This window comes from Balaenoptera ricei, chromosome 11, assembly GCF_028023285.1.
Source record: "Balaenoptera ricei isolate mBalRic1 chromosome 11, mBalRic1.hap2, whole genome shotgun sequence".
Lineage (NCBI taxonomy): Eukaryota > Metazoa > Chordata > Mammalia > Artiodactyla > Balaenopteridae > Balaenoptera > Balaenoptera ricei.
Window position 1 is genome coordinate 79475826 of NC_082649.1, and position 26143 is coordinate 79501968.

Consider the following 26143-nt stretch of genomic DNA (forward strand, 5'->3'; position numbering starts at 1 on the left):
GTGACATCATCAACAGAGAAACCCACGTTAATTCAACAAATGCTGCTTACATAGTGCCTGTCGTCAAGAAACCTAAGGCCTAATAGTAAATAAAACAAGCATGCAAACAACTAAGACAACTGAAAAAACTACCACTCTTGAAACACAAAAAAGTGTCTTTTGGGATACAAAAATGTTTAAAATTCATGAGTAATCTGATTATAGTTATTTGTGCCAGATCATCAAACAGATGCTATCAATTATACCTTTGTTTTTGTTTTGTTGTCTTTCCCCGCTTGACTGAGATAGACAATGCTGCATGTAGGTCAAAGAATTCTAAGTTTAGGGTCTACAACGTAATGATTTGATAGTTATGTACATACTGAGAAATGATTACCACAGTAAGTTAGTTAACACAGGCACAATTATAATCCTTTGAATGAAGGCTAAAATGTTGCTTTTCTTTCAGCTGGTCACACAATGTAATGCAAAATACGTGGAATGCTTCAGTGCTCAGAAAGAGTGTAACAAAGAAAAGAACAGAAACTCTTCAGTCGTGCCCTGTAAGATCTTAAAATCAGTTCGACTTGCCTGTGTTCGTTTTTTCTTTGGATTTTGCGTGTTTGTTAGGTAAAGAGGCAGCCACTACCAAGGGGAAAAGTTATGCTGAGGACAACTGAAGCAGTTTGATCAAAACGGGAGGGGTGGGTGTCGGCACCAGCAAGTTGCTGCGTCTATGTGACATGAAAGCTAGCTTCACTTCTCCTCGAAATTCAAGAGTTAGATTATTTCTACCATGTCTTACCTTTAAAAAAAGAAGTGAAGTCATTATCACTGTGGCATTAATGCTCTCTTAAAACAGAGAGTCCTGGATTAATCTGCACAGCTGGAACTACATTACTGAATTATTCTGGCTATTGAGACTAAGGCACTGTTGGTAGGTGGTGACCACTGCATAAGTAACTTGGGACACAGCAGTGGATACTGTGTGTAGTACACTGTAGACACAGGCATGGGTGATCAGTGGAGAGATTCTCTCTACTGAAAGAGGCCAGTATTTTCTAAGCCCTTCCCGAAGAAAAAGATAGGGAGTAAGGGGATGGCAAAAGAGCAAAATACAAAACGTTGGTATAATTGTAGGAATATCAAACCAGGGTCAAGAGTGACCTGAAACCCTGTGTCGTCTCCATACAGAGTATCCTCTTAGTGATCTGCTGGGAAAGCCTCTCCCACAGTCAAGTGTTATTCCTATAACGTCTGGGTCCTGCTGGGCACGTGCAGCAGAATTTCATTTTACATTCTTCCTTAGCTGATAATGCTCTAGCTTGTTTAAAAATATAGGTAAGTCTTAAAAAGAAAGGGGAGCCAAAGAGCTCTGTTACTCACCAAGTAACTCGCAGAAAGTGCTGTTGGTGGTGAGCGGTAATGAGGCAAATGTGGTGTTTTCGTTTTTTCCATGTCATAGCTGAGCGTGCTCGAGTGGGCCTTGCACCGTTGCCTGGAATGAAAGGAACAGACTACATTAATGCTTCTTATATCATGGTAAGAGTCAACAGTTAATTATAAATAAAGTCAATTAAACTGAAAGGTGCTAAACCGCAGATACCACCTATGTGACTTTCATTTTTCAAGTACTTTCTTGATCTGTAATATCAAAATTATAGAGATTTCTGTATCTGGAAACCTCTAACCAAGGATACCTAATCGGTGAGGACACAAAAATTGCTTAAGTTAACAAAAATGCTTGTTAAGGAATTAATCTTTTCGTGAATTTCACCCATCTAGTCTTGGAATAAATGTTGAAATTGCTGTCAAGTAAAAACAGCAGGGGGAACTAGAAGTGCATCGGATGTGGAGAGAAAACTGTCTATACGTGTTAGGAGAAGTACATCTAAAAATTAGCCAAATGCACTGAATGCCTCTTTTGATTATTTTCGTGAGGTCAAAACAGTGCTGGTCTTATTTCATGAATATATTTTACTGCTGCAGAGTTAAACACTCATAATCACTGGTTTTTCGTCTCCCTAACTGAAGGGCTATTACAGGAGCAATGAATTTATCATAACCCAGCATCCTCTGCCACATACTACGAAAGATTTCTGGCGAATGATTTGGGATCATAACGCACAGATCATTGTCATGCTGCCAGACAACCAGAGCTTGGTAAGTAAAGCACATCTGCTATATATTAATGAGCCCGGGAGGCCACAGCATAAATTACCTTGTCACAGGGCTACAGTGTCTATACATGCTAGGGAGGGAATTCAGACTTCTCATCGTGTATGTCTGCACAGGTGCCTTTCCTAGTCTCACCATTCCTGACCCTATCAGTTCCAATAGGATCAGCATTGATCCCTAATGCTGGTGATATATCAATCACCCCTCAGTTGTACTGTACATGGCAGTGTGGGAGAAGGTTTTTATTTATTTATTTTGGCTGCGTTGGGTCTTTGTTGCTGCGCGCGGGCTTCTCACTGCGGTGGCTTCTCGTCGCGAAGCACGGGCTCTAGGCGCGCGGGCTTAGTTGCTCCGCGGCATGTGGGATCTTCCCGGAGCAGGGCTCGAACCCATGTCCCCTGCATTGGCAGGCGGATTCTTAAGCACTGAGCTACAAGGGAAGGCCAGAAGGTTTTGAAGAAGGTCCTTTTTCTAACCTCACTAATGCATGACTTTAAGCCGACCTCTTAGTTGCTGTATGTCACTGTTGAAAAATAAATGAACAATAAGAGTAGTTAACATTTATTGATTATATTTTTACGTGTATTAACTCCTTTAATCCTTTCTACAACTCGATGACACAGGTACTCTCAGCATCTCCTTTAGTAGCTGAGAAAACTGAGGGAAGTAACTTGCCCAAGGGCATATACGAATCATGGGAGCCAGGATTGGAACTTGAGTCACCTGTCTCATTTTGCTATTGTATATGTCCAACGCCGCCACATCATAGAAATGTTTCCTAGCAAAAAAAACGGTATCAAAAGTACTAATAATGTATCGTTAATTTTCCCCCAGTCCATAGGCAAGCCCGATCTATTACAGGGAGGGAGATTAGGAAAGGCTTCTTTGTTCGGACTTGATGGTGCTTTTTAAGACCTTGACTAAGCTACTACCTCTTTCTTCTCCCTTCACTCCTTCCCTATTGAGGTCTCTAGACCCTAGAGGAGAAGGGTGAGCACGCTTATGAAAATAAGTGTAACTATTTCTGCTGAGCTCTCATTGCATTTTTAAGTTTCGAAATAGTTGCATCTTCGGAAGTTACTATGAGGACTTGTAAGCGCACAAAGTAAAAACAAAAACAAAAACGATCTGCCTCCGTGAGTGTCAGAGTAGTGAGTTTTTTAATCAAGAAAGAACAGCATGTGAGTGAACCCCTAGTCTTGATGACATGCATTTGACTGTGTGCCCAGTCAGTAGGAACTTCACTTTGTCGCTTTCTGCTCCAGCTTCGGAATACCAAGACTGCTTCTGTGTGATAGAATGGCAACAAAGTTGAGAATCCTAAGCTAAAAACTGGAGTGTAAATTTTCAAATTAGCTGGCAATAGGGGTCTACTCTGTTCGGCATATGGAAATTGGAGGCACTTAGGGTTGTTAAAACGTGCATTTGTTGGATGAGTCAGTGTTTTGTTACCCTCACTTAACAGAGGACAGTCACTATACCCAAGAGCTCATTTGTATGGGGAGGAGAGGGGGAGACTGACTGAGTGAGTCAATACGTGTTCTGTGGACAGCGACGAAACAGGGCCACCAGCCCTGTCGTCTCGGTGTCTCTCTGAGGCCCAAGGAGGCTATGCTGCAATCATGCATGTCTGCACTCATAGCTCTGGAGTCGGAAGTCAGATTCAGTAGTGTGTAGTTTTTTCCGAAAGATACTGTCTCTGCATTTTTTGTTTGCTTTGTTATTTATCACTACTGTAACGTTACAAAGACCATCATTCTGTGAATAGCCCAAAAGTCACTGCTGCTCAGGCATCTCTGCCCTATCTGTAAGCAAAATAACCATGCGATCAGAGCTCCCACTGAATTAAGAAGTAGCATTTCTTTGTCATAGTCTGTCAAGAGGATCAGTTATTCCCTAGTTTACTGTCTGTGTTCAAAAGGTTTTTCTGCCGTTCCTCCACCATTACTAAAATCCCTTTGGCAGTCTTTAGGCAAATTAGATAATTTCCAGTTCATGTTATCATCATAATAGCTCTTTGAGGTATGTAGCTTTATTATTCCCACTTTTCAGATATGGAAATTAAGCCTTAGATAGATTACTTTATTCAGCATCACATCCAATCCTATACTTAATCTATGTATTTGGTTAAATTTAGAGGCCTTGTTCATCATTATGTCTTTAATATCTGTTCAAAGGGCCCTAATTCCACTTCCTTGGGCAAAATGTATTAAAACCCAAGACAGTTACAGGCTTCTTTTGTATAGACTAAACCCCGTTGCTAATCTGTTTCCCCTTATGCTGAGCTTTAAAAATAAAAATGTACTTGGCAATAAGCTATATTGAAACTTGAAAGGGTGATAAGTCTTATTGGACTGTTGGCTCATTTCTAATGCAACAATGTAAGATTAAACAAAACCTTTGTTTTCAACATTATTCAGAATTATTTCTGACTTCACTAGTACTGTCTAAGCATTTTCAGGAAAATGCCCATAGAAATGTATATATTACAGGCAAACGGTAATTTGCCATTTGAACTGATTAGAAAAAGGAAGGGGCGGGGCTCATCATAATCATTGTATTTCTCACAGAGTCTCCAGCCTAGGCAACGGTTCTCTTTTTCTTAGGCCTCCATAGTTTTCAGGGATAGAATTCAAGTATCAAGCCTGAATACTGTATTAGTTTCAGGTGTACAGCTAAGTGATCCAGTTATATTTTCTGATTATTTTCCATTATAGGTTATTGCAAGACATTGAATATAGTTCCCTGTGCTATTCAGTAAATTGTTATTGCTTATCTATTTTATGTATAGTAGTTTCTGTTACTGAATATTTATTTTTAATCTTAAAAATAATAGATGAACGTTTAAAGCTTACCTGATTCGAGGCTGAAAGACTTGAAATCGAACACTGACAGACTAACTTTCCTTTTACAAAGCACCTTATACTTAGAGCCAATATGCTTATTTATGGGCCTGTCTGAGCCTTGGTGTTTTCATCTACAAAGCCAGAAGATAAAAATAGCTCACTAGCATATTATGAAAATTAAATAAGATGATGTTTACGAAAGTCCTTTGCAAAATGCTTATCAACTGTAGAACTGTTAACATAATCCACAGAACAACAATTAGCACATCTTAGTTGCATAAGCCATTGTGAAATAATAAGTTAAAATTACTTGACCTAGATCCTGTCTCCTTTTTTACTCTGACAATTATATTACAGAGCATTTCTCAGCTAGGGGTAATACATCCCCTACAGAGGGAGGTTTTTTGGTTGTCGGAATGACATAGGTGAGAGGTGCTAGGAAATAGTTATTAAGCGTATTTTACAATAGAATACAACCACCACTGAACTCAGCATGATTAGATAGGGCTAATCTAATCGGGCTAATAATTCTATGAACCCAATTTAAAAAATGATTTGAGAGGTATGGCAAATGGCAAAGAAAGAAATCGTTTGGTAAGAAAATTCAAAAACAAATGGTTGACAGCACTGCAGAGGAATTTTTGTCCTTCTTTTTTTTTTTTGGTCCCCATAGGCTGAAGATGAGTTTGTATACTGGCCAAGTCGAGAAGAATCCATGAACTGTGAGGCCTTTACCGTCACCCTTATCAGCAAAGACAGACTGTGCCTCTCTAATGAAGAACAAATTATCATCCATGACTTTATCCTTGAAGCTACACAGGTAACCTCAACCTCAATTCCTCAGTAACAGCCACACCTAGGCGCCACACCTGGGCCCTGGATCACCCTTCCAAGTAATAATGAAGTAATTTACCACCCTTAAGACGGGCCCAAGCAGGCATTTGAGTATGACTTAAGTATGTTCACTTCCTTTTTTGCTTCCTTCAAATATTTGCTTTTTCAAGCTGGAAAGATGACATGTAGCAGTTCCTCTGATTGAGCATGCATACAAATAGGCCTGTTGACCTAATTATAAAAACAATATACTAGAGCTCAGTATTTTCTTTGCCATCAGAAATGTAAGCCTTGCAATATGTTGCAGAGATGATAATATTAAGACTTTTTTTTTTTTTTTTAGTAAACAACATTTTGATGCATAATTAACTACCTTCCTATGGGGTTGGTAAGAGGGGAGCTGTCTTATTTAAATAATGATGTCCTCACCCCTTCCTGGGTTTTTTTTCTTTATTTTTATAGATAAGATAGATAGAGTAGGATATAAAGCCTCTTATAATCTGTTGTCCCTTAAAATATTTCCCTGAACAGGATTCTATTTCACTATCATAACCTCATTTGTTCATGTCAAGCAGACCTCCCTAGTATTTTTCTCCTTACAGCAGTTTGGTTAACCTGGCATGCTTCAATCATCTATAGTATACACTTCCTCAGGGGCAAGTACGAGTCATTAGATTATAGACAGGATGAAATGAAGGATGGGCCGTGACTCGTGTTGTATTGGTCGTAGGATGACTATGTCCTAGAAGTTCGGCACTTCCAGTGTCCCAAGTGGCCTAACCCGGATGCCCCCATAAGCAGTACTTTTGAACTTATCAACGTCATCAAGGAAGAGGCCTTAACAAGGGACGGCCCCACCATCGTTCATGATGAGTATGCACCTGTTTTTAATTATCTTGTTGCATTGCGATAGTAGGGGAGGAAAGACAGATTTTAAACACGTACCCCCTCTCTCAGCGTGTGACAAGTCCAGCTTATTTCTAATGTGTCCATGTGCAAGGTGTTGGGGTTCTCTTTGGGTTTTAATTTGTCAAAGGCTTCAGGCTCTCCGAGTGTAGGTTCTAGAAAGGTGAAAGTACTGTATCTTAGCCTACCAAAATACATCTGCATGCTTTCTGAGGTTTTCTGTTTCAATAATGCAAATTAAACAATAACTTACAACATGTCTACATTTCTATTAATATAAATGTAATACTTTATATTAATTAGTTGTTTTTAAATCCTTACACTGATTTCCAGCAAACACTTATTAGGGAAGAAACCTTTTAAAATATACTTTAGCTGATTAGTAATGAAAAAGGTACTATTATTAATGATAATGTTTATAGTTTACAGTGTGTTTTGAAGTTTACAGTACTGTCTCTGGGAGTTTAAAGGTAAAGCATATGAATTGCAAAGAGCACAAATAACTTGCTCCTGGCTCTGAGCTTCTAAGTGTCCGAATAGAGTTCAAACCCAGCCCACTTTCCCTTTAATGAGAAGGAAGGGGGTCATAGATATACCTCATGGTATACGAATACCTGGAGTCAAACTTCATAGGTGGACTCGACCTGCAAATCAGTTGCAGACTGTTGTGAATCTCACAAACCTTTAGCCAATGGCACCAATTAGACGCCCTCGTCTCTAGTTCTAAGGTAGTTAGTTATCTCCCTTGGTCAGCAACGTGTCAGGGCATCCATTATGTTCATTAAATTACCATCTACTCTGCTAGAATAGATATTAGTAAATTTTGAAGTAAAAGCTCATTAAGTCTTATCCTTGAACTAATGCTGTCACAGGAAGTGAACAAAGACTTTCGGCTGAGGTCAGCACCTTCACCTCAAATCCATGGTGCTCTCCTATTTGAAGCAAGCCATATGTTTGGCTCCTTCCAAAGAGTTTGATGGTCTTTTTTAAATAGTGACTATTTCAAAATGTTGACCTCTTAATTAGAAGAATTAGGATTAGTTAAGTAGCCTAAGTAAGATCCCTGGAAATGTGACAACCAGCAGTAGTGTTTAAATAACACAGTCAACCTCAGAATAACTGGGTAGTTACTACGAGTCTACGAAACTTTAGGATATGCAGTTATAGCACAAAGTTAGGGCTGCTTCTAGAGTTTTTTTCCCCCACTAATCTGGGTCAGCTTTTCATATACCTTCTGGATTTTACTAGCTTTTATCAATTCAGACTAAATTCTAATGTTGCTGCCCAGCTCCATGACGGATTTTGCTGTTCTGATAGTACTCCAAGGATCTGTCGTGAAGTCAGTAATGCAGCTAATGTTATATTTCATGGTAAGAGAAGACGGAAAGAAGGAAAAACAAAAACAAAAACCAACAACAACTAGTTAAACAATTTAAACAGAACTGTTTGATTCATTTATCTATATTCAGCTTTGGGGTATATTGTCTTATTGAGTGATTTTTATTTTACGCTACATGCTGACTGTGTCACCTCTGGAATTAATCAGATGTAGCTTGTTCTTAGGCCTAAGCAAGAAAAGAACAAATTCATCCTACACTAGTGTCTCTTCACATATCATATAGGTGAGCTGGATTAAAAGCCACCTAAAGACATGCATTCGTTCATTTATCCACCATCTTTAAGAGATAAGTGATTCCATTAAAATTATTTTTGTACATTACTCAAGCACATTTGAAGTTTTTTAATAGTTGTTAGCTCTAGTACAACACTGAATGCCAGTTACCTTTCAGTTTCCATCTTACCTACTTTTTGAACCTCTAAATATTCCTTCCTGATGGCCTACAAACAAACACCTCAAATCTAGCATATATAAACCCAAACTTACCTTCCCAGCCTGCTCCCATCCACTTAGTTGTACAAACCAGAAACATATCAGAGTCCTTTTCTGTGCCCCCTCACCTCCAATTATCATTGGCCACCAAGTCCTGTTGATGCCTACTCAGTACACTTCCCAAATTCAAGCTGGTTGAAGCTTTACTTCTTCAGCTATCATCCCAGTCCTCCACTGATTTACTTCCTGCAGCCCACCTTAGCCCTGCAAATACTATTCTAAGTGCCCTTTTATTTAACACACACTTCAAAAGTCACTCTCTTTGAACTGTTTCTAACTCAAACCAGAGGGGATCATCCACAAACATCGCATCTTTACCAAGGCCATTCCTGTTTATCATATCATATTGTAACTACTTGTTCACATGACTGTCAACCCACATTGCTGTGACCAGCAGTGCTAACTTATTCATCCCATTCTCCATAGAGTGACACACAGTGGGTGGTGGATAAATATTGGTATGAATTGGTACCGTGCTTTCAAGTTAGAATGACTTACCCATTATTCAGGATATGTGCCTGTATATGAACTTGCCCCAGACAGCCTTGCTTTTTGTTTTGGTTATTGGTATTTTTCCTGCTTACATTCATCTGTGAACTATAAAAGCAATTTATCGACACAAAATTTAAGTTCTGTCAAAGATAGCAGCGGGCAGGCTCGGAAAGAAGGCCTGAGTGCTTCCACCGAAAGTCAAAGAATTGAGTTGAACTTTTAGTGCACAAACTCTGTGATGTCGATCTGGTCTTCACAGCTGTGTGCCAGGTGGATGAAGTTTCTAGGTAAAATGATCTAAAGGTAAACTTCCTCAACAAAAAGTAAACTGATTCTGTTTGAGCACAGGCACAGCTTAAAGGCAAACTGCTTTATTCACGGCATCCTATATTTGTCTGCTCAGGACAATTCTATCCAGAGGCTGATCTGTATCACTACTGTCAAATTTTAAACACAGAGCCTACAAGATAAATTCAAAACACAGCATGGTTCTTACACAGTTTTATGAGACACCAGTAGATTAGACCTTCACTTGCAGAATGAAGGCTAGTTTTCTGTGCAAATACTTATGTGGATTCACTGTGGAGCTATATCTATCACTCTGTTGGAGGCCATCGTGGGCTAATTTCATTTAACAGTTTTCAGAGTGGGATCCGAGGGTCCCTGGTTGGGAAGGAGGTCTCCAAGGCCCTTCCAAGAGATCCAAGAGGACACAACTGTTTTCATAATACAAAGATACCAGTTGCCTTGTTCACTCGTATTGTCTTGAGTGTACAGTGGAGTTTTCCAGAGCTACGTGACCCAGGAGGACATCCCCACTCTGACAGCTAATGGAATGCGTGCTTGCATGGTTTTGTGTTTTAACACTTTCTCAGTTCTAACATCTGATACAGTAATTATTGACAGATAAAGCCCAAATAAGCAAAAGCTCTTTGGGGGTCTTCAATAAATGTTAATTTTAATTTTGTCCTGAGACAGTCCAGAGGAAATGCTGAAATATTTGGACTGCGTTCTGTACCAACTGCTGCAAAGACACCTTCAAATCACAACTAATCGAGTCCTTCATTTAATCCTCAAAATCACCCCACTGGGGGGGGGGTAACTTTAGGATCCCCGCTTCATGCATGAGGAAATGGGGGCTGCGTATGTAGGTATTAGTCCCTGTGTACACACATATCCAGTTACTAAGTGTCAGAGCCAGTCCCAGCTACATAATGTATGTGGGGTCCAAGGCAAAATGAAAATGTAGGAACCCTTGCTCAAAAATTATTAACAATAAAGATTTTCCAATTAAAGAAACAATCCTATTTACCAGAACATCAAAAAGAATAAAATACCTAGGAATAAACCTACCTAAGGAGGTAAAAGACCTGTACAGAAAACTACAAGACACTGATGAAAGAAATCAAAGATGACACAAACAGATGGAGAGATATACCGTGTTCTTGGATTGGAAGAATCAATATTGTGAAAATGACTATACTACCCAAAGCAATCTACAAATTCAGTGCAATCCCTATCAAACTACCAATGGCATTTTTCACAGAACTAGAACAAATAATCTTAAAACTTGTATGGAGACACAGAAGACCCCAAATAGCCAAAGCAATCTTAAGAAAGAAACACGGAGCTGGAGGAATCAGGGTCCCTGACTTCAGACTGTACTACAAAGCTACAGTAATCAAGACAATATGGTACTGGCACAGAAACAGAAATATAGATCAATGGAACAGGATAGAAAGCCCAGAGATAAACCCACGCACCTATGGTCAACTAATCTGTGACAAAGGAGGCAAGGATATACAATGGAGAAAAGACAGTCTCTTCAATAAGTGGTGCTGGGAAAACTGGACAGCTGTATGTAAAAGAATGAAATTAGAACACTCCTTAACACCATACACAAAAATAAACTCAAAATGGATTAAAGACCTAAATGTAAGGCTGGATACTATAAATCTCTTAAAGGAAAACATAGGCAAAACACTCTCTGACATAAATCACAGCAGGATCTTTTTTGATCCACCTCCTAGAGTAATGGAAATAAAAACAAAAATAAACAAATGGGACCTAATGAAACTTAAAAGCTTTTGCACAGCAAAGGAAACCATAAGCAAAATGAAAAGACTACCCTCAGAATGGGAGAAAATATTTGCAAACGAAGCAACCGACAAGGCATTAATCTCCAAAATGTACAAGCAGCTCATGCAGCTCAATATCAAAAAAACAAACAACCCAATCCAAAAATGGGCAGAAGACCCAAATAGACATTTCTCCAAATAAGATATACAGATTGCCAACAAACACATGAAAGGATGCTCAACATCACTAATCATTAGAGAAATGCAAATCAAAACTACAATGAGGTATCACCTCACATGGGTCAGAATGGCCACCATCAAAAAGTCTACAGACAATAAGTGCTGGAGAGGGTGTGGAGAAAAGGGAACCCTCTACACTGTTGGTGGGAATGTAAATTGGTACAACCGTTATGGAGAACAGTATGGAGGTTCCTTAAGAAACTAAAAATAGAGCTACCATATGATCCAGCAATCCCACTCCTGGGCATCCAGAGAAAACCATGGTTTGAACGGAAACATGCACCCCAGTGTTCACTGCAGCACTGTTTACGATAGCCACGACATGGAAGCAACCTAAACGTCCATCAACAGATGAATGGATCAAGAAGATTTGGTACATATATACAATGGAATATACTCAGCCACTAAAAAGAAGGAAATAATGCCAATTGCAGCAACGTGGATGGACCTGGAGATTACCATACTAAGCGAACTAAGTCAGAGAGAGAAAGACAAATATCAGATGATATCGCTTCTATGCAGAATCTAAAAAAAAGATACAAATGAACTTATTTACAAAACAGAAACAGACTCAGACTTTGAAAACAAACTTATAGTTACCAAAGGGTAAAGGTGGGGGGGAGGGATAAATTGGAATTAAAATATATGCATTACTATATATAAAATAGATAACCAACAAGGACCTACTGTATAGCACAGGGAACTATACTCAGTATTCTGTAAGAACCTAAATGGGAAAAGAATTTGGAAAAGAACAGATACATATATATGTATAACTGAATCACTTTACGGTACCCCTGAAACTAACACAACACTGTAAATTAACTATACTCCAACATAAAATAAAAATTAAAAAAATTTTTTTCCAGATGGCAACACCAGAGCATTAAACTAAGAAGTTTAGTTTACGCAGGACCCTCCTAAGTAGGGGACCCATCTAAGCACAAGGCCCAACACAGCAGCACAGGGGGCAAGCCAGGAAGCTGGCACTGGCTATAGTTAAATCCAGATCTGTCTAATCCCACTGGTTAACACTGCCTCCCACTGGTTTTCACAGTAAGCACTCCTGTCCTTTCTGTCTTCGGACTGTGTTTTGCTTTCTGTACTTTCTCATTCAATTCCAAAGTTTTAATTTCTTAAAGTCCTGTGGTTTTGTGCTTCCATTATTCCCCAGGATTAATGGATACTGAAGCTTTAGCTCTGTTTTCCTTCCTGCCGTAATGATTTTGAAGGGAAGCTTCACTTCCTTCATAGTGACAGGGTTATACCTCTGCATTGCATTGTTAGTTATGATTTTTAAAACAACATCGTAAAAGCAAAACAACAATAATTGTAATTATATGAAGTAGTAAAAAGTGTAATTAAATGGCCATAAGTATTATACACACTGATGATACAAGGAACCTCAACGTGTCTTAAAATGAATATAGACAGAGCCACCTGAAAACATTACTGAATGTCGGGAACTTAAAGGACTTTCATTTCTTCGAGGCACAGACAGGGGAAGATGAAAATAAACAGCACAGCGCTAGTTAAGGAAGTATTGCTCTCAGTGGGGCCCTTTGAGAAAGTGGCAAACAAACTACCAAAACCAGTGAATTTATACAGTATTCTTGTTTTAGCTAAGTTGTAAATTACCTGTATCACTTTTTCACCAAGTCCCTGTAATTTGAAGTGCAAATGCATGAAACTTGACAAACATCCTTTAATCCTACTTAATTCCTAAACTTCTGAAAGAGAATGGCCTTTATTTTTTCAGTCTTTAAAAACTGATACTTTAAAGTATGTATGCATTTGATTGATTTGACCTAGTTTCTAGTCCTGTTTAAAGTCTTATTTTGTAGGTACTTCCTTTTATTTAGGTACTTATTTAAGAATGGCTAAACACAGGAAAGGCAACCCAAGCAAAGGCCAGAGTAATCCCACACGGAGTGCACAGTGCATAGTAAAATACATAATACCTGACTTTCCTATCTGTATGGCTATGGTTAGCTTGAAGGGGGAAAAAAAAAATCCTAACAGTTTCACTAGAGCAGATTTAGCAAAGATTAAAGGGTTCAGTTCTTCCCCTATTGAAAAAAAATCCATACAAATGATTGGGGGCGGGGTGGGGAATTCCTAGCTCTGCTAAAATGAGAAGGTAAACCCGGTTCAGTTTAGAATCTGAAGAAAGACAACATGATGAACAAGAACAAAAAAATACAGTGAATCAGAGGTAATAGAGCAATCATAATTGGATTTTGAAATAATATGCTCAGAGATCGAAAGGAAGACCATATGAGATGAATTAAAAACGTATTAAGAAACAGGAACAAATTAGAGGCTAAGAAATGGAAAATATGAGAGATGGGCTAGTAGTACAATGGACAAAACCGCAGTCAGACTCGGATATGGAAGCCAGATACAGAAGTTCTAACATCGGTCTAAGGGTGTGATCCATGGAGAGAGAAAAAAGATGAAAGAGGAAGAAATTAATAGCTGAAAAAAAAATAATGGCTGAGATTCTCTAAGAACTGAATAAAGGGATGAGTTCTTAAAATGAATTATCAGGATACAATGAACAATAACATTCAGAGAGAAGATCTGAATACCATAATTAACAAGGCTGATCTAATAGTGACATATAAAAGTATGTACCCCATCGACAGATGAATGGGATAAAGAAGATGTGGTACATATATACAATGGAATATTACTCAGCTATAAGAAAGAATGAAATAATGACATTTGCAGTAACATGGATAGACCTAGAGATTATCATACTAAGTCAGTCAGACAGAGAAAGACAAATACCATATGATAATCACTTATGTGGAATCTAAGATATGGCACAAATGCACCTATCTACAAAACAGAAACAGACTCACAGACACAGAGATCGGACTTGTGGTTGCCAAGGGGAAGAGGGGGAAGGAGAGGGATGGACTGGGAGTTTGGGGTTGGTACATGCAAACAATTGTATACAGAATGGATACACAACAAGTTCCTACTGTATAGCACAGGGAACTATATCCAGTCTCCTGGGATAAGTCATAATGGAAAAGAATATTTTTTTAAAAATGTATTTATATATGTGTATAACTGAGTCACTTTGCTGTACAGCAGAGACTGGCACAACACTGTAAATCAACTAAACTTCAATAAAATAAATAGAATTTAGAAATAAACATTTCTAAAATTAAATACATAAATAAATACATATTAAGAGTATGTACCCAAGAGAGACTTATGTAGAGACCATATAGTCTCTTCAAACACAAATAGTTTATTCATAATTACTGACCATAAATGGAATTTTAATATATTCCAAAAAACTGATATCATACAAGGCCACGTTCATTGATTATATGCATTAAATTAGAAACGAACAATGAAATGAGACCCCAAATTCTTATACCCAGAGACTGAAGTCCTTATGGCTAGAATTAGAGATAATTGATGGTTTAAAGAGGTAATGAAAATAGAAATTACGGACTCCTAAAACTAAATGATAATGAAGGCACTGCATTTCAAAACCTGATAGGATATATACTCAGAGAAAAAATGTATAGCCTAAGCCTCATATATTGGAGAAAAATTTTAAAATAAACTAAGCTTTCAACTCGAGAAGCCAGAAAAAGAACCAAATAATTCCACAAAAAGTACAAGGAATTAAAAGAAAAGCAAACAGTAATGAAATGGGGGCAAGGAGGTGACAGACTTCATTGCTTAAATTTTACTAACAAAAGACACAACTTTGGAAATTGGTGAAAAAAAGGCGGCGTAATTTATCATTGGGAAGAAAAAAAATTTACCATTTATCTGTAGTTCTCAAATGTTTTAAAAATTGTTAATTTACATAGGTGTGATAATACCTTATCTTTTAGAGTTTCATGCTAAATTATTAATGAATAAAATACCTGGGGTTTGCTTCAAAATACATGGGGAGGAAATTGACATGAAACAACACCAGCTATGAGCTGATGATTGTTTCAGTTTAGTGATGGTGCAGTGAGGGTTACTATGCCTTGTATACATTTGATATTTTCTTTAATAAAAGGTTAAAAACAATAGAAGTATTTTAAAGGAAATGAAATAAACATTTAAAACTATTTATAACTCTATACCAATAAATTTTTAAGCCTACCTAATCAAAGTAAATGATATTTAGTGAACACAATGTACCAGTCAGTCTCTGTTCTGAGCCATTGACATGTATCAGCTCAAATGTAAGCTCTAGTCTCCCGAACTATGAGACCTTGGCCAGTTACTTCCCCTGGATGTGCCTTGTTTCTTCAACCTCAAAATGGGGATACTAATAGTACCTGTAGTACTGGGTTATTCTGAGAATTAAGTTGACACATGTAAAGTACTTATAAGAGAGCCTGGCACATAGAGTTTTCAACCCATTAAGGCCCACTAAGTTTTGACCAGTCTACGTTTGAACAACAGCACACAGAGAGAACATTTAATGTAACCTTGATTAAGAAGACAAACAAGGCTAGCACCAGAATGGAACAGTATAAGCCAATGTTACTTACTTGAATATGGGTACAAAGGTCTAAAAAAAATACTGTCAAAAACCCAGTGTGTTATAGTAAGAGAATTATATACATCATGAAAAAGATTTATCCTAGGAATATAGAGCTGCTTAAATGGTACCAAAAATTGCTCTCAGTGAATTCAGAACATTATTAAAGGAATTTTTTTTAAATCAGTAGATGTTCAAAAACATACAATAAAATAACACCCATTCATAATCCCCTTCCCCAAAAGAAAACACTCTTAGCAAACGAAAAGTCAAAAGCATTCTCTTTAACTTGATGTTACTTCTCAGAAGCCTATAGCAAATATTTTTATTTAATATTAAAAAATTAGAAGCTTTACCATTAAAGAACACAATATGACACCTCTTCACAGTGTTAGAATGCAAAACTATTGTATCCTAGCCAATACAGTAAAAGCAAAAGATGTAAGAAGTATAAAAGAGACAAGTGGCGTTGCTAGCAGATAAAGATGTAGCCAACTTCCCAGAGAATCCACAAATTATTAGAACTTAAGAAGAGTCCTGCATGGCTGGATACAAGTTCACCACGTGAAAATCAATAACTTTCCTATATATCAACTGAAACCAAACAGTAATGTCGCAAAAAGAGGCCATTCTTTGGAGTAACAGAAACTACCTAGGATTTACCCTAAAATGAAATTGGCGAAAGACTACGTAGAAAACTGTAAAATCTAATTGAAAACTATAAAAGCCCTGAATAAATGGAGAAAAGACATCGTGTTCATGAACAGAAAAACTCAAAAAGATGTTAATTTCCTCAGATCTATCTATATATTCTATATATTCAGTGCAGCCTAACCAAAGTCCCAACAAAACTTTTTGTGTTCCTTGACAGCCCAGTATCAATCAACATGAAACAGGATGGGATGCGGTAGAAGCGTAGAGGTATATGGAAACGAGTGTACAAGTGAAAAATGAAAATATGTATGTTTGAAGCACTAAAAGTGAAACAATAAATATAGAGGCAGCCAAGACTATTGTGCAAACTTGCTTTATCAGGTATCAAGACTTACTAAAAACCTATGGGAATTTAAACGAATGTGGGGAAATACAGTATAAAAAAACAGACAAGCAGATTAAAGGGCCAAAATAGAGAGTTCAGAAATAGGGCTGCATATATGAGAATTTAGACTATTAAAAAGGCAGCTCAAATCAATGAGGAAACATGAGACAATTCAATAAAAAATGCTGGCACAGAGGGAGCGAAGACTGCTGCCATGTCCTGCATGTCCTGCCTGCTGCAGTCTGCGCATACAGTGGGATGTCGCTCCAGGACCCTGCTTCAGACATGTAAGCTCCCCCATCCATTAAACCTTCGGCGTCTCTGTTGCTGACTCTGGCTCTTTCTTTGGTCTTGAGGCTGGGCAAGTACAGGGCCTGCAGGCCTGTGGCGTGCAGCCCAACAACCGTGAACTCAGGTAATCTGTCAATGTAGCAGGCGTCAATCCCATATGTGGAAAGTGAAAGAAAGAGTATGTGTGAGATGGAAAAGATTCAGAAAAGGCTGAACATGTTTATGGAGCATAGAAGACTAGTTATCAAGGTATAGCTGGATTGCCAGATGTATTAGGAAGTTACTGGGTTTTGTGATTCTGTGTTTAGAAGAGGATCAATATTCTAATCATGTGCTTCATCTGAAGCACCCACTGAATAGGGAACAATTTTGAGTCACTGGGATTGGTGTCTTGATCATGAGATACAGTAAAAGGTCAGATAGACTTAGGAATCATTTGTCTTAATAAATATAGGTTTAAATAAGTAAATGGGGATGAAATTAGGCTAGGCAGTAGGAATGAGGAACGTTAGGGGCTGATGGATGGAAAGTGGGGAATGGAATATTGGATTCCCATGTGGTAGGAGAGCTTGTACATGGGGAGTGATCCTGTGAATGAGCTGGAAGTAGACAATGTTGTGGTTCCTGGATGTAGTCTCTGATAATTGATTTTATAGGTCACATTCATGGTGAAAGCTAAGTGTGGTATGTATTCCTAAAGATGACCATTTTTATAAACGTTAGGTTGGAAAACAAAGCAAAATTTGCACTATAGTTGTGGCATTGTCTAACCATGGAATTTGGTGATATTATGCCTTCTGAACCTTTGTTCACATTATTTGTTAAATAAACCAAATCAGCACATTTTAAAATGAGGATTAATAAAGCAAATATATGTTAAAAAAATGCTGGCACAAGTGGTTATCCATTGGAAAAATAACTAAATTCAGACCCCTACCTTACATCAAAACAAGAATAAGATTCCAATGAATTAAACAATTACATGTAAAAAAAAAAAAAAAGTAGAAAAATATAGGAGAATATTTTTTAAATACTGGGGTAAAGAAAGCATTAACAAACAAGATTCCAAAAAAGCTAAAGATTGATAAATTTGATTATATCTAAACTACATTTCAGCATTAACAGAAACAACCACAAACAATGCTAAGAGAAAGTAGAGACTGAAAAAAATACTTGCAACATGTACTGCAGATAATATAAAATAACTCCGAGAAATTCATTTAAAAGAGACATACCCAATAGAAAAATGGCCGAAGTATATTAATAGGCAGTTTCAGAAGAGGAAATACAGATGGGTCAATAAACATAGAAAGATATTCAACTCCCCTGGTAACCAAGGAAATGCAAATTAAACCAACAGTAAGATTCAAGTTTTCACACATCAGACTGGCAAAAGCCAAACTTTAAAATGATGAGGAGAAACTAGTATTCTCTGGCTGGGAGGAGTATGGACAGGTAACAACACGTGGGAGAGAAATACCGCAGTGTCTTTAAAACTAAATGGGCATACCCGTGACCTAGCTCTTCTCCTCATGGTAAGGTGCAACTCTGTACTACTCTGCTATGTGCACAAGGCACAAACAACCTAAATGTCCATCCATGGGGAAGTGAGGACATCCGACATGCATGCAGCAGATGAAATAATGAGCCAGATCGACATGTACTGATATCCTTAAATCTAGGAAGGCTGTACCTAAATGCATAACAGTTTTTTCCCTTAGACAGATTACCTCTGAAGTTGGGGTGGTGGTTAGGGAGACGTTGGCTTTATTTGCATTACAGAAGTAAAAACATCTGTACTGTTTTAATTTCATGTAAGAATAAATTTAGAAACAATATTTAATAGTTATTAACAGAACAGTGGACACAGGGCATCTAAATTCTAGTCTTATTTCTGCCACCAACCAGCAACACCTCCTTGAACAATTCATTTAATCCATCTGTTTTCTCATCATTAATAGGGAAACTATGTGCCACACAGGTTCCTGTAAAAACTGAAGATGCCAACCTGGCCTGATGAAAAAGTCTGCTACCCTTCTAAGCCTTTTTTGTGCCTGTGTGTGAAGCAAAGAGAACCATATTTTTCCAAGAATTTTATAGAAGGTGCTCATACTTGGAAACTTCCACTTCAGTGCCAAAAATAATTACTAAATATGAAACTCATTTTGGAAATTCTCTGACTGCATTTTAAGCCACATATTTCCATTTTTATTCATATTCTGGAAGTTCAATTTAGCCCTTCGGGATTGTTAAAAAAATTTTTTCCAGAGCCTTTCACCACTTTCTACTTGTCTCATAGCCTCTAGTTAAAATTCTCGTATTATTTTTCCTACTATATCACCCAGCTTGTCCCTGACATCAAATCTTCTTACAGCCCTCCCAAGTCTAATTTTGAACTTCTAACTTCATATTAGACATCAAGCTAAACATCTGGTAAGCCCGTCTGAGAGATGTCACATTCAGAAACAAATGTCACCTTTATGCTAACCTCTAAATCCCTGCCCTTGTCCAGCATTTCATTCATTTTTGTGTTCTAGAGTAGATATCAATACAGTCTACCTAGCTTCTACGGAAATAGGTGATGGTAATTTTGTTCCAATATATTCTGTCCTTTAGTGAATCTGAAATAGCTTTTTTTTGCCTTCCCAAGGTACGGCGCAGTTTCCGCAGGAATGCTGTGTGCCCTTACCACCTTGTCTCAGCAACTGGAGAATGAAAATGCTGTGGATGTGTTCCAGGTTGCAAAAATGATCAATCTGATGAGGCCTGGAGTATTCACAGACATTGTTAAGTACTTTGCTTATTTGTGACACTTGTACATCATTTGAAACTCAGCCTCACCCTTTAGAACAGTGGTTCTGATTGGGGGTGACTTTGCCCCCCGGGGAATGTTGGGCAATGTCTGGAGACCTTTTTTGGTTGTCACAGCCGGAGATGGAGTTAAGTGAGTAGAGCCCAGGATGCTGGTAAACGTCCTGCAACGCCTAAGACAGCCCCCCACAATAAAGAATTAGCTGGCCCACGTGTCCAAAGGGCTGAGGTTGAGAAACTCTGCTTTCTAAAATGTAGTATCCTCTGATTATAAAATATGGATATCCTATTATCTTAGTGGACTGTCAACACTGAGAATTCATTCCAAGGTAACAGAGATCAAAAGGACATGAAGAAGGTGTAGGTCTTGATTATAAAGGACTCAAGAGATTATTTTTTAAGTGTCTGAACTAGCAGAGACATAATTCCTGTTTCTCTAGTATATTTTTCACATTTACATTTTTAGTCAGTATTTCCACCTGAGATGAAATAAATGATTAAGCTGCTCTTTGGCTCAAAAACTGTCTCCCTCTTGTTTTCCAGGAACAATACCAGTTTGTCTACAAAGCAATGCTCAGCTTGGTCAGCACTAAAGAAAATGGAAATGGTCCCATGACAGTGGACAAAAATGGTGCTGTTCTCATGGCAGATGAATCGGACCCTGCCGAGAGCATGGAATCTCTAGTGTGATCAGAATCCTGAAAGGGCGCTTCATTTGTAAAACTTCTGAAGACTGAGAACTTTTTTGAGGCCTTTTTTTGCCAGACTCTACGTTATACAATAACCCGGTTACTTTTTTACACTGATAAAAGTTTTGATATTTATTTTTTGCCATTTTATGTCTTAATGGTATCCTACTGAGCATTTGCACCTCTGTTCATTTCACACAGTGAAACGCGGTTTTACCTAGTTTGCACTATCTGATCAGTGTTACTGCCTATAATCTAATACTAAAGCAAACCCTGATGTGACATTCCATGACAGCACACATGCTACTTTTTAATTCAGTACAGTGAAGGTCTTTGTTATGACAGTGAATCTTGGTTCTTTTAATTATTATTATTATTGTTGCTAAAGCAGTTGCATTCTACTAGCGGGCAAGGCTGTACTTTTCCTCAGTTCTCCTCTTCTGTTTTTTCAAGGCACTGTTCAATACTGTATGCCTTCTGTATTTTAATGGAGTGGATGAGCATTGTTTTCTTTTAAAGAATTGCAGGTGTGGGGAAGCTACTCTGAAGGTCTGTCAAACCTCATGGCCTTGAAACAGTTCCATTTATGATGGTGAAGATAGCCATTAAGAAATTAGAAGGTTTGAGTTGTTTCATGTGAACATCACTTATTAGTTACAAAAGTTATATTCATAGCTTAAAAAAATGCCCAATTGTGTCAAAATAAAAGATATCTCTGTATTACAGTTTTCACAGTAGCTATGTGGACAGTGTGTGTTGTTTCCATTTTGACTCTCTGAAATAGCTACACCCCAAAATCAGGGCCATCTTTTACCAAAGAGAGATGGCAATATTTTATATAACTCCAGATATGAAACCCTTTAGTGAATCTCCATTAATGCTTCATGGTTTATAATACCATACCCTCATGGCAGGTGGAATAATGAAAATCTTTGCAGGTGTGTAATTTTGAAACTAGTCCTCTAAAATATTCCTATTACTCCTATAGCAATCTAATAAAAACTACCTATATAGCTAACATTCTTACATTCTTTTCTTTCCTTTTTTTGCCAAATGTTTCATGATAAATCTCATAATTACATGCATTCTTCTACTTCTTAGGATTAAACTGAGAATACTGTATTAGCAAAAGTCTTTGGGACTATCTAGATTCCCACACATGGGTAAACCTGATTTGGAGAGAGAAAATTAGAATCTTGAGTGAAAGGTGATAGTGACATTTTCAAACAATTTTTAAAAATAGGAGACAGCTTTGTAATGCTTTTGTGTAGTTTAGCCTCAAAAACAGATAAAAAGACACTGCTCATCATGACACAGAGCCCAAGGAAGTAATTTCTTGGAGCCATATTCACCCTGCTGTACATCATGGGAAAATTAGGAGCATTAATAAGAAATTTCAGTTCAGTTATTTAGAAAAATAAGCTACTTACTGAGATCTGTTTCTTCGACTACACATTTGCTCTTGAGGGATGACTTCTGTCAGAAGTGAAACCATCAGCAGAACTGGGCCTGTTAAGAAGAAAAGGGTTTTGGTTATTTTTTATGTCAATAAACTTCAACCAAAAGTCCATACTGGCTATTATCATACCATCTGGATAGGCATTAAAACATTCATGATAATCAGCCTTGAGATTCTGTTTATCTTGAGTTGGGTTTCTATGAAGTTTGTCAGAGTGGACCTGAAGGAGCAAAGCTGCTAAGGAGAGAGAGGCTACAGGACTAGCCCAGGATTTCTAACACATAGGCCAGGTCAACGGAGTTTTCGTGAACTACATAACTTGCCAGGGTTCATCTCGTCTTTTCATCACATAGATTCAGCCACACAGAACAGTCCACTGTTCACGAACTGTGTAGGCTAGGTTGAGAAAAGCTGTACAAGTGAGCCAAGTTTACTAAACTGTATGTGCTAGAGGACACAGACACCTTTACCGCCCCTCTGCTCCCATCCGAGGTGACACAAGGAAGCTCTGCCTAACACTTAAGAAAAAAAGCTTTAACGTAGGAACACTACAGTTGCCGGCTGGCTGAGGGAAATCAGTAAGGGAAAGGTTTCACATCATGGCAAGAGCTGGATCATTTTACTCAATTAAGTAGGTTCCTCTAGTTGTATAGAGTATTGATATGAGCTAATTCTCAATAGATGGTACAGTGGACTTGAGTTTCAGAAGTAACATTCAAGTTGGGGTTCATGGTCCCTCTGTCATTTTTTCTTAACAAAAGTAAACACTGGTTACAAGACACATGGCAAGTATTCCCTTCTGTGCTATTACAGAGGGGTCAATTCATGGAAATGCATACCCTCCAATTCTGTGACCATCTCTTCCAGAGGTATCAGAATCATGATAAAAGAGAGATAGCTAGTAAATACAATAGAAACATTACAAGGATGGCTTATAAGTTTTCTGTGAGCAATTGTGTGTCTGTAGCGGTCTTGAACCAAAGTCTACAAATCCCGACACACTGAACTATGAGCAATTGCTATTTGCCCATCTTGCCAAAGTGGTCCAAACACACTTCACTGAGGATAGTTATATTCAGCCGTTCCTCACTTTGACCATGGAGTGTATCCTCACTATTATTCTTCATCTGTTATTGGCAAATATATGCTTGCATCTTTCCAGAGGCAAAGATGGTGTTCTCTTTGAGACATAAGCACATTGCTTAACTACATAACAAGGTTATTACCACTTGCACTCAGGAGGAAAGGAAATAGCTATTGCAAATTAATCTGTGCTATGTTATAAAAATAAGCTTTTGGGAGTGTATGAATTTAGCTCTAGGTAAGCAGAATGCACACATCATTCAAAACTGAATTGCAAAGATCAGAACAAGTGGCCATGCTGGACATCAGAAAAAACACACCTTATTGCCATCAAGAGAACTCTCCTTCATCTAAAGGCCACAATATCATCTTTTATATTTTAAAAAAAAGTTTCCTTCTGAAATTCAACATGGTTAAAATTAGGTGAATTGGTTTTCCTAATTTTTATGTCTTGGCGCTTTTAGAGTCTATTTCGAGTTGAAAAGTCCAGCAAGGTCAGAGAAGGTTATGGCATTTAAGGTCTGGCTGTTGGAGTTTTTAGCCCAGAGTGACATACTGAAATCAACAAATAACCTTAATTACTTTATAATGACACAGCACAACTGCCTTGTTATGAATTTTTTCTTAAATGCATATACACTGTATTTAAAAATTAAAATATAGATACCAATTTACCAAAGATACATACTACTAATTCTAAGCAAAAAATTAAAAAAAGAAACCCAAACTCATCATAATTTAAGAAATAATAATCAAAATGTAGTTTGTCTTAAGAATTTAGCAGTTATACTGGAAAATGCATTTTCAACTCCTATGTCCTAAAGTTTATGTTCAAATGGTGCCAGTGAATTTTTATATGAAGGGAAAATGCCTGCTTTTTTTTTTTTTTTTTTAAACAGCTGTAATTTCACTTACCCCTTTGCGCTTGCCCTTAGTTGCCACTTAACATGCAATATTGGCTTTACTTATCTCTAGAAAGAAGGCATGCTACAAATAGGAAGGAATTGTAATAATGATATTTGGCCTCTACTTTGTCTTAGCTGTTAAACTGTTTTTAGTATTTTTGTTAAATATTTGCAAAGGGAAGCATTTTCTACAGAGGATAATTAATTTCAAGAAAAATATCTTGAGTTTTAAGGAATAAACATCTCCAGAAAAGGAGACGGCCGATTTTATAAAATGTCGCAACTCTCCAACATTTGGGGTAGTGACTCCTTTTTTGTTAGGACGTTTGAAACTAGCAAGCAGCCATTGTTTCTAAAAAAAAAAAATTCAGCCTTCATGTTGATTCATGTTTCTTTCACTTCATTTTGAAATAGCTAAAATCATTAAAACTGTAAATATTTTGTTGCTTGGATAAGCATCTTCTGGGAACTTTGTATCTATGGTATATAATCATAGAATTTTATATTTTCATATAAAGCTAATTTTTTTCTAGTTTCAACTCTGTCATAGTTTTTTTTTTTTTTTTTTTTTCCTTTGTGGTGGATATGTGAATTCAACTTTCTGTGTATTGAAGTAGCAAGAACCATCTTTGCATTCCAAAAGAATCCAACATGTGTTATTTCTTTGAGGAAGTGATTGTGAAAGTTGGGTTTTCCTTTTTAATTTCATTGACCATTTGTGCAATAGGAATTAGACATAATTAGTCACTGAATACAGTCGTTGCATTGACCCATTTGGAAAAAGTGGTTTTTTTGGTTTTTTGGTTTTTTAATTTGTTCGGGGGGTTTTGTAACCTGAAAATTTTCCCTTTTTTCTTCTGTTTAAAACTATATCAAATCATTCTATTATAGTGTTATTTAATATGTAAATTGTATTGCTATACATAAAATAAAGTATGGTTTTTGATGTATTCATTAGTGCTGAGCATTTCTATGAAAATATCTACATCCAATAAAATCAGATTACTCGTTTCTCTTAATAGATCACATTTATACCCACAGACCCTTGGTCTTCGTTTTCATGGTAGTAAAATGATTATTAGGAGCCATTTTACATAGGCAGAAAACCAGAAGTGTCTTTTCTGAGTTCCTCCTGCTTTAAAGAGTAAACAGTGACCACATTGTAACTGCATGTTGAGTCAAACTTTATTCGCTTTATGAGTCTGCTGCTAAGTTATAAGTAGAATTATTATTTTCTCCAGTGTATCAACTAGATTTGTAGCAAGTTCTCCCTCTTAATTTTTACTGTGTAGGATGAAGGATATCTCTTGGCAAGACTTTGGGAGAATCTATGAAATACATATATAGGATCGCTATGATTGCTTCTACTTATGAGGAATTTTGCCATTTCCAAACAGGAGTCCCAAACTTGGCAGCTTGGGTCCACCATTATCTCTGAACTTTTAGAGGCCCCACATCAGGAATTCAACTCTCATTATCAGGGCTCCAATTTTTCTTTCCACAAAGATAAAGAACTGATAGTTCATTCTCCATAACTAACTGGGAATTTAAGAAACAGTGTATTAACCTTTTCCAGTAGTATCTAGAAGAAAGACCAACTCACCACAAAAGAATGAACCTCTCTAATTATATAATCCTAGTCTTCCTCAAATTACACCCATGGGGACTCAATACTCTGTATCACAGAGTACACAAGAGGTCACAAATTGTTGACCTGTAGATCATATTCACTCTACAGATATATTTAGGCCATAATTTTAAAAAGTCTTCTTAGTTTCCAACATGTAAAAAAACAAAAAACTTTTTCGTTAAGATTCAGATTTCAAGCTTTTTTCAAAAATTTTGGTGGTGTTACAACACCAGGCTCCTGTTCTCAGGTGGGCAGAACAAGCTGGAGGGGAGTAGCTGTTGC

At 37.4% G+C, this 26143-nt stretch overlaps 1 protein-coding gene across 5 annotated transcripts in view; it reads left to right on the top strand.

The window, feature by feature from the left end:
* Positions 1-25181, top strand: part of PTPRG (protein tyrosine phosphatase receptor type G) — a 726426-nt gene extending 701245 nt beyond the window's left edge. For all 5 annotated transcript variants that reach the window (XM_059940105.1, XM_059940106.1, XM_059940107.1 and 2 more), the window contains 7 exons: positions 449-542; positions 1445-1521; positions 2014-2142; positions 5677-5823; positions 6568-6710; positions 19935-20070; positions 20639-25181. In XM_059940105.1, the coding sequence (XP_059796088.1) occupies positions 449-542; positions 1445-1521; positions 2014-2142; positions 5677-5823; positions 6568-6710; positions 19935-20070; positions 20639-20785 (873 nt within the window). In that variant the 3' untranslated portion in view covers positions 20786-25181. The remainder of the gene's footprint in view (positions 1-448; positions 543-1444; positions 1522-2013; positions 2143-5676; positions 5824-6567; positions 6711-19934; positions 20071-20638) is intronic.
* Positions 25182-26143: the final 962 nt, after the last annotated feature.